This window comes from Theobroma umbraticum, unplaced genomic scaffold (assembly GCF_002168275.2).
Source record: "Theobroma umbraticum cultivar Fairchild unplaced genomic scaffold, ASM216827v3 scaffold_56.0, whole genome shotgun sequence".
In the NCBI taxonomy this organism is placed as follows: domain Eukaryota; kingdom Viridiplantae; phylum Streptophyta; class Magnoliopsida; order Malvales; family Malvaceae; genus Theobroma; species Theobroma umbraticum.
Window position 1 is genome coordinate 12,355,359 of NW_018397256.1, and position 8,796 is coordinate 12,364,154.

Consider the following 8,796-nt stretch of genomic DNA (forward strand, 5'->3'; position numbering starts at 1 on the left):
AATACAGCTGCATGTTTGTATAAACGGTTGTCTGTGTGTGCATGCATTCATTTGTGGACAGAGGAGGCAATGCAAAGTTTAGCCATTGGGCTTAAGCTTCAACACTAATATTAACCTATCTTCAGTTATTATGTTCCCCACAAAATAATGGAAAAGTGGTGATGATAACTACAGAGATTACAATTTTCAATCTCTGTTACTCAGCATGTCCAAAATAGTGTACGCAGCTTTCTGAAGCCGCTCCTTCTCTTCCTCCAAACCTTTCTTCCTTTCAAGAGCAGAGTCTTTGCACTTCTCTATCTCTTCCCTTACTCCTGAAGAGTTCTGATCAATTTCACTGCAGAATTTTAATTTAAAAGGTAAATAAAACTTAATTTTCAGGTGAAATATGGTGTTTGCAACAAGCTAATGATTTGATTAAACCTGTCTCCCAGAATCTAAAGAATGAGGGAGTGAAGAAATGCTGGATCTGAAAAATAAAGATTGAACAATCTTGGAGAAGTACAACAGAATACGGGACTGTATGGGTTTAACAAATAAATGTTCTTTGCCATAAACTTATTGCAGCATTATAAGTGAATAAAAAAGCATAGGAAAAGTGACATAAAAGCCATGATTCCTGAGTTTTTTTGCAGCATTAGGTAATTGATAAACAGAGAATATTATACGGCAAAAGCATAGTAGCACAGATGAAACTGTTTCACTTCCATAAAAAGTATCAGCTTATTCGCTAAGGAGACAACAAAATCGAAAAATGAAAACAAAGTCAGCAGATATCTATTCTCGAAAACACAGTTTCTCAGACAAACAAAATAAAGCAAAGATAGTGCAATGAGACCAAAAATGACACCGACAAAAATGCAGAGAACAAGAAAAAGAAGAAATTTGTTTACATGATAATACACCAATTATTTCTTTGTGTAATTCTGGAAAGAAAGCTGAAGTTAAAATGAAGAAAGAAAAATAATAACAAATTTTCCAAAATAAGTTCCACATCGACAGTGTTTACCAGACTAAGTTACATTCATGATACTAACCTTATCATCTTAAGCATGTTCTCCATTGCCGTCTGAACGTGTTGCGACATATCTGCATTAATTAAATACAAGTTACCGTCTATTATTCTGATACAAATAAATATCTATATACGGAAAATTACACGATGCGAGAAAAAAAAACTTTGTAAAAAACTTTATAAGCACGTATTTGTATAAATGAAATTTGTCTGCTCAACTTATAATCCTCTAAGGTATATAAAAGCCAGAGAAATACAAGGATGGCAACAGATCTCTAGAAATTATGCAATTAAAAACTGATTCAGGCCAAGATCCTCACGTTTCACTTTGTTGGTTATACAATTTGAATTGCGCAGGTAAATAATAATAACGAAATGCATTTCTTCAGCGTGAATTTTTCAGACATGCGATGATTTCAAGTAGAAATCACATAATAACAGAGAATATTTAATGTAGTTTGAAATCAGAACCCTAATGAAAGTGATTATTGGAGGAAGGAAGAGAAAGAAAGTGACGAAGAGAATGAACCATAGACGAGAGAAGAGAGCTGAGATTCAGCTTCTGCAACAGCCTGAGATGGTGAACTCGCCATTGCTTTCTTTTCGAGCTTTTAAGAGAGAGCTTTTGAATCCGGTAGCAGAGAAACTGAGAGGAAGTGAGAGTCAGATTCTAAATTGTTTACTAGGCGCAATTGTTTGGCGGCAATATATTTGCTTTGCCTGCCTCTATTTCTTCCCGTACTTTAAATACGTATATGTCATCTTCTCTAATTTATTTTATTTTAAAAATACGGTATTTCCCCGAGGCGGGTTGACGGGGAGAAAAACTTGAAATATGGGCTTATGGCCTTCTGAATGTTTGCGGCCCAGTCCTTTAAGCTTGGAGCAGGACCAGAGCACTTCAAGCCTTGAAACCCAATCAAATAATAGTATTAAACAGATTCTATTTTAACGGTGGCAGGATTTACTTAACTTTCTCAAATTAGAACTCTCCAAATTAGTTACTGAACAGCTACGGCCTGCAATTCATCGTGCGAAAGCATCTGGACTTGTTTAAAGCCCATTTCAGAATTCTGGTCCCATAGGCCGAACTTGCATTTCGTTCGACTTCATCATCAAAAACACCTTCTTCCCGTAGAAATGACCAACAGAGCAAGATCAAATCCTTTTTCAAGCCCTGCCTGAGCATTCACTGGCGCCGGTGGAATACAACAATGCGTTGGAAAAACACTCCCTGAATTTCAAAGCTTCTTGTTGCCGTAAGGATTAAATGGCAACTGGCACGAGTCCTGATTTATAAAGCCTGAGCATTCAATGGCCCCAGAGGAATCTGAACAATGCATTGGAACAACACTACCTAAATCTCAAAACTTCTTGTTGCTGTCAGGATTCAGTGGCAACTGGAACGAGTCAGTATTTTACTAATTAATTCTTGCCTTCATTCATATCTCAGTTAATCATGCTCATTACAGCTAACAACCAGCATCCAACGTACCATTTTCAAAAGCATTTTAGTGTTCTAACCATAAAAACCAGAGAAGGAAAATTGACGCTAACAATTGAAGGAAAGGAAGGTTGCAAGTTTCTCTACTAAGCCTACAACAATATCACTAAATTAATAGTAGTTACACCAAATCAAAGTGATAATTGGCAGTACATATTGAATCATGGAAAAACAACGCAATACCTAAATACATGTCTTTCACTAGACAAACAATCACCTAATCAAGCAGACAAAGACACGACGGAAGGCACTGACTAGTACTGATTCTTCTACTCCTTCCTCAGTACTCTTCCTCTTGAAAAAATAAAGGAAGAATATGCGATACAGTAGCAATAAATTCCACAGTAAACCCAAAGCTAATTCCAATCTCCTGATTTTTCTAATGGAAATCATACAGAAACCAGCTCTAATGATCGCCGCAACAATTACGAGGATGTTCTTTCGGTCTTTCCCAAAAAACCAGGGACCGGAAGCGAACTGGGCGGCGGCGAAACAGAATTAGAACCGGCAAAAGTATCGTTACAAATCTTGAATTCCTTGAGCTTAATTTGCTTTTGCATCGTTTCAGGATCTGGACCCAACCGGTTCGTGGACCCCAACGCCAAATCAGACTCCTCTTCACCACTCGATCCGTGGATCCTTGCACGATTTGTCTTCTGAGTGGCGGGGATCAACTTTTCCCCGCGTTTAAGGATCTTGACCTCGCCCATCACCAGATTCTTCCCAGGCGATTTGACCACCATGGATTCGGATTGTCTTCTGTTATTCGATTGGAACCCAGCTGAACTCCTCTTCCTACGACGAGCGTTAGAACCACCATTGCTAGATTTAGGTTTGATCGTGTCAGGGTTAGGGATTCCAGGAGATCTCATAGGACGAGCTAGGCGCAGGGTTTCGTGGCGTAAACGATTACCTACACACTCTTCGGGGCGAAGAATCGCCATTGCCATTGGATTTTAGAAGGGGTAAAGAAACGCTACAGACAAATGAAATTCCAATGCGATGGTACGAAATTTAGAGATGCGATGGCGATATTTATAATAGGTTTTCAATGCTTGTTTGATGGGAATCAGGATTTCTTTGGAAATAGGAAATATGTAATTATTCTCTTGCACCGCCTAAGCCCCAGGGTGAGAATAGGGTCATGGCTTACGTGTAGCTGTTTCATTGGTTACATGGACGACCTGTCTTTTCTTTTTGCTCTTTTTATTTAGAAGTGTAATAAAGACTAGCTTACAGAGTCGGCAAAACCCAAAATTCCAGTAAAATTTAAAATAAAAATAATATTTAAAATTTTTTGAATTCTTAAATATATTCTTATTTTTTTATTATTTTTAATTATATTTTTATTTTTATTTTGAATTAAATAAATTTTATATGTTTATTTTAAATTAAATAAGTTTTTATACTTAATAATTAATTAAGTCAAAATACTATTTAATTTAAAATAAAAATTTAAAAACTTAATTAAATATAATAATAAAAAATTTATTGAAATTTTTTTAACAGATTAAAATATCCTTAAAATATTATTAAAAAAATAAAAATATTAGAACTTGTTAAGGGCAACAAAAAACTCTACCCACTAATGAGTAAATGGAAGACTTTTTTTTTTAATTATTATTTTGACAAAATTTAGTTATTTTGCTTCACTTATCGTTGACTCAACTCGAAATTACTAAAAAGGTTAATGTAATAAACAAGCATGATGAACCCTTAAAGTGACATAAACCCAAAATCAATTATAATTTAAGAAGTTTTGGATGATAAAAAATTTGTATAGTGAAATGTAGCAAAAATTGATCAAATCTTAAAAGACATACACAAATTGCTAGAAAATTTATTTTAATGCAACTTGGATTGATTATAAAAATTATTTGTCAAATTTTTAAATTGGTTTGAATTCGAAATAATTTGAATACAAAGAAATTTTGAAAAGACAAAACATAAAATTATTGGATCAATTTAAATCCAAGCTTAACATGTAAAAAGAAAACAGTATAAGATTTTTAAAAAAATTTAAACTATTAAAGAAAATTTAAATAAACTCATATTATTTTATTATGTTTAATTAAGTTTTTATATTTTTATATTTAATCAAATAAATATTTTTATTTTTATTTTAAGTTAAATTAGTTATTATAATTAATTATTAATTTAATTAAAATAATATTTATCATACTATATCACGTGACGCTAACGTAATATGTTAAAAAATTATAATTAATAATAAAATAATATTTTAATATGATATGATAACCTAATCATATAATATTATTCACTTTAGAATAAACGCCACATTAATAATATATTAATATAAAATGATAACATATAGTTTAATTGATAAAAATTAATTAATTATTAAAAATTTATTTAATTTAAAATAAAAATATAAATATTTAATTAAATATAATAAAATTTTATAACTTTTTTAAATTTTCTTAACTAATCTAAAAAATTTTTCAAACATAATGCTAAAGAAAAACTAAACTGGACAAATTGATATCAAAACATGGATAATTAAAAACTTAATTGTTAACGGGCAATAACAAGCCCATACTCGTTACAAAGTAATCGGAAGGTTGTGGGCTTCTTAAGGCCCGTTTAACTAGCAATTAACTGGAACCGGACACTGTGCTACAGAGCTCAACCGCTCAAAAGAAGGTTTGTATTTGAATCCTATTCTGGATTGACAAGAGTCTTGGTTCGTGGATTTTCTCTCTTGGTTTGGTCAAATTTCTGTCAGCTTTCATCTTCTGCCCAACGTGGAATCCTCTCTATGTCTGCATGCTGCCATTGGAGCCCCCACGTGAAAGAGGCATTGATATGGCTTGATGCTGATAGAATTGGTGGGGCGAGAGGGAAGACACGTCTACGACAGAAAATGGTGTTCTTAAATAACGTTGCCGAGTACATTTGGACCTTTAATTTGTCTTAAGGAATCAAGATGCTCATGGAAGATATATACTATGATATGTAATATTTTTCTTTTATGTTTTATCTTCGAATTCCAGAGTTTTGGTCAATATTTCTTTCTTTTTGTACGCATTGCTTTTCTAGCTTGACATTTCCCTACTTGTTCGTTACCTGCTTTTCCTGTGTTTTTCATATGTCAGTGTTGCAGATTTTTTAGATTGCGATTTACCAGGTAACTTCCAAAACCCTGTCAGACTTTGTAATGTGGTCTAAAATAGGAAATGCTGCTTAAACATCTGAGGCATATACAAACCTTACGCGAGTGCACGTGGCTGTTCAAGTCAGTATTAGGAAAGCCATTTGAAATGAAGCATCTCGTTTTCTCCAGCTATAGGACTGTTCATCTTTGACTTGTTGTTAGGCAATCAGCCACCACTTTGTCATCATTCAATGTCTTGTCCTTATGATGTCTTGTTTTTCTCCAAGTTAAGTCTTATTGTGGGGGAATACTAAATTTTCCAGTTATCACGATGCGTGTTTGTCGCCATATTGTGCAAAGATATGGAGTCTTCTCTAAACAAACGGGCCGCCATACCTTAATTTGCTGAATATCACCAACTGAAAGAAGAGTTATCACTTGATGATTGTTCACCTTCCAGACTTAGCAGCAACCAGGGTGAAAGTTTTACATTGGGTTGAATGTGCATTAATGAATTAATGAAATAAACTACTACTGTTTGTACATATCATGCGATGGTACAGGGCGGGTCAACTGATGCAGATGATAAGTTGATAATGGTGTCCACACCCTCTTTCATCAAGGAGCTGCATTAGTTGAACGTGGAAGCTACGCTGCTGCACATGCTTGGTTAGACACCGAGACACAAAATATGGACTGGAATTTCTAGTGAAGCTGATGGGAATATGGGAAAACTGAGTACTCAGGAAAATTCCTCAAATCAGCTTGTAGGGTTATCAGGATGATGCTGAAAACGACGAAACCAAAACAGAGAGGACAGAAAGACGATGAAGATGCCATTTTTTAATCAGAATTTGCATACGAAGGTCAGACCTGCGCCTCTTTTTTTCACTCTGCCAAGGTCACCTAAACTCTGACGAGCATGCCTAGGTTTAGTACTGATCAATTTGATAACCGTAGGAAGGCCATTAGGATGGATGATTTTATAGTATCATTCTTTCTGGTAACAAAACACTTGTACGTGGCGTCCTGATGGACCTGTTTGATTCAGGACCTTGGCTCGGCTATGCCCAACGAAGCCGATGAGATCACAAATTTTTAAAGTGAAGGTGGGTTGCCATTGGCCTAGCTGGTTTTACGTATAAACACATGCACCGCTGTCCCAGCCAAGGGAAAGGCGGTTCCTGCTTGACAAAACCAAACAAAACTAAAGAGGCGCACATGCAGGACTGCTTGAGAACTTTGGTGGGTAGAGCACTTGTCCACCAGCTGGTCCATTATGAAGTGAAAGATCATAAAATCCTGGTGGACACGACTAGACAACCAGATGTCATTCCCTACTGGGAATTTGCATCCATATGACAATATCCGAGCATTCTCAGTCCTGCTTTGCGTGGTTTCCCACTATTAGCTCTTGAAAAAGTCAATATATAATATCTGCTTTGCTCATATGGTCCCATCATCGCTTTCCTTCCATAAAAGAATGCATTATTCCACAGAATTATACATCTACACTTTGGAAAAGCAATTTCTTAATTAGGGTATACGGAACTGATTCTAAATTTGTGGCTTGAAATGTTATCATTTATTTACAGTTATTAAGGAAGGTCCTTGGCTACGATGCCCAACCAACAACCACACAAAATAGTGTTGGAAACGGAAAAACGAATTAAATCAAAGTTGGGGATGTGTCGGCATCCTAGTTCTTCACCAAATGAAGAAAAGACAGATCATCCTTCTAGACCAAACAGTTGGATTTGAAAGGTCAGAAGATTGAATACACAAAGCACAAATCAACAAGGTTAGGAATTATTACATGTCCTGAATTTTGGAAGTTTTTAAGAGATAATTTCCGAACTGACAATGTCTGATATTATCGTATTAGAGTATTAATCAGCACTGCTATTTTATTATTTTTTTCCACTCTTACTTGGTGACTGTACAAAATTGACTCACGACAGGAAAAAGCTTCCAGGGAAAGTTGTTGCAGGTCTTTGACGAAGGAGTACTTAATGCAAGAACACTTTTCATGTAAGGAAAATAAATCAACAGAGCTTTCTTTTCCCTTATAAATTAAGGAGACTCGATCAAAGGGTTACCAACCAAAAAAACATTAACAATGATACGTAAAGACCCAAGCTTTTTCATTATTGGGGGATTTACAAATTGGGACGGTGGAGTTATAACAATGCATTGGTTATACTACCATGGCCAATAATACTTATTATCAAGGAAATGCCAAATTACGAAATTGGTACATAGGGAATTGCTTTTACTATTTTGACCCTCATGACTAACGGGTGTGCATGCCGCACGATAGTTTACATATCCCTTTCTTTTAAATTTGGAAAAAAGGGAATTTTTAAAAATTATTTCAATTAAAAGAAAAAGAGAGGAATTGAAATTTTATTATGATTTTGACATTCAAGCTATCAATAATCTTACGAGAGGAATTGAAATTTTATTATGATTTTGACATTCAAGCTATTAATAATCTTACTTATTGTCAAAATAATCAACATGTCACATGAGTAAAAAATAATAATAATTATTAAATTTAAAAAATAAGTTATATTTTTGTTAATTTTAAAAATTTATTTAATTTAAAATAAAAATTTAATTTAAACAGTCATATATAATTTTGAAATTTTTTTAAATATAAAGTAAAAGCAATTTCTTCATTAATTTTGCAACTCGACATTTTTCCTTCATAATAAATAAATATGTTTTGCCATCGTAGTAACCAATTATTATTTCCGTTCTACCGGCCCAATTTTGTAATTTCCCCCATTTCGTAATGAACAATAAATAGGGGATGAAGCGGTCGTTGAAAATTTGAGATGTAAAAGTCACTCTCCGTCTCATGGGAGTGGGTCTTCGCCTATTACCGACAGTCCCAAATCATCCAACCCGATCTTGCCACGCCATATAAAAGACCAAACACTAGTGATGCGGCAAGATCGTGAACGAATATCTGACCACGTGGCAAGACCAATGTTCGAAAGAGACAAATTTTTCTCAGCGACGTTGACTTCTTTGGGGTTTTTACCAAATTCGCCCCTCTACAAGTTTAGTCAATTGAGGCAGAAACCAGCAGAATGGACCCCACATTGCCAACTAGGTTCGAAAACGGGGGAAAAAATAAAAAATAAAAAATGGTGA

General features: G+C 34.6%; 2 protein-coding genes across 3 annotated transcripts in view; both read right to left on the reverse strand.

Annotated features, from left to right (window-relative positions):
- LOC110411190 (polyamine-modulated factor 1-binding protein) overlaps positions 1 to 2,063 on the reverse strand; it is a 7,159-nt gene extending 5,096 nt beyond the window's left edge. The window contains exons 1-3 of one of the 2 annotated variants that reach the window (XM_021421236.2): positions 1,545 to 2,063; positions 1,038 to 1,089; positions 182 to 337 (exon numbers count right to left, since the gene is read on the reverse strand). In XM_021421236.2, coding sequence (XP_021276911.1) covers positions 187 to 337; positions 1,038 to 1,089; positions 1,545 to 1,608 — 267 coding nt within the window. In that variant the 5' untranslated portion in view covers positions 1,609 to 2,063 and the 3' untranslated portion in view covers positions 182 to 186. Of the gene's footprint in view, positions 1 to 6; positions 338 to 1,037; positions 1,090 to 1,544 lie in introns of those variants that run through there. The other variant, XM_021421235.2, reaches the window with a different exon arrangement.
- Positions 2,064 to 2,597: 534 nt separating this feature from the next.
- LOC110411203 (uncharacterized) lies at positions 2,598 to 3,604 on the reverse strand. The gene has a single exon (XM_021421255.2). The coding sequence runs from the start codon at positions 3,467 to 3,469 to the stop codon at positions 2,945 to 2,947; it is 525 nt and encodes a 174-aa protein (XP_021276930.1). The 5' UTR covers positions 3,470 to 3,604; the 3' UTR covers positions 2,598 to 2,944.
- Positions 3,605 to 8,796: the final 5,192 nt, after the last annotated feature.

Coding starts and splice junctions, on each gene's coding strand:
- LOC110411203 (XM_021421255.2), bottom strand. CDS start 3,469: ATGGCAATGGCGATTCTTCGCCCCGAAGAGTGTGTAGGTAATCGTTTA.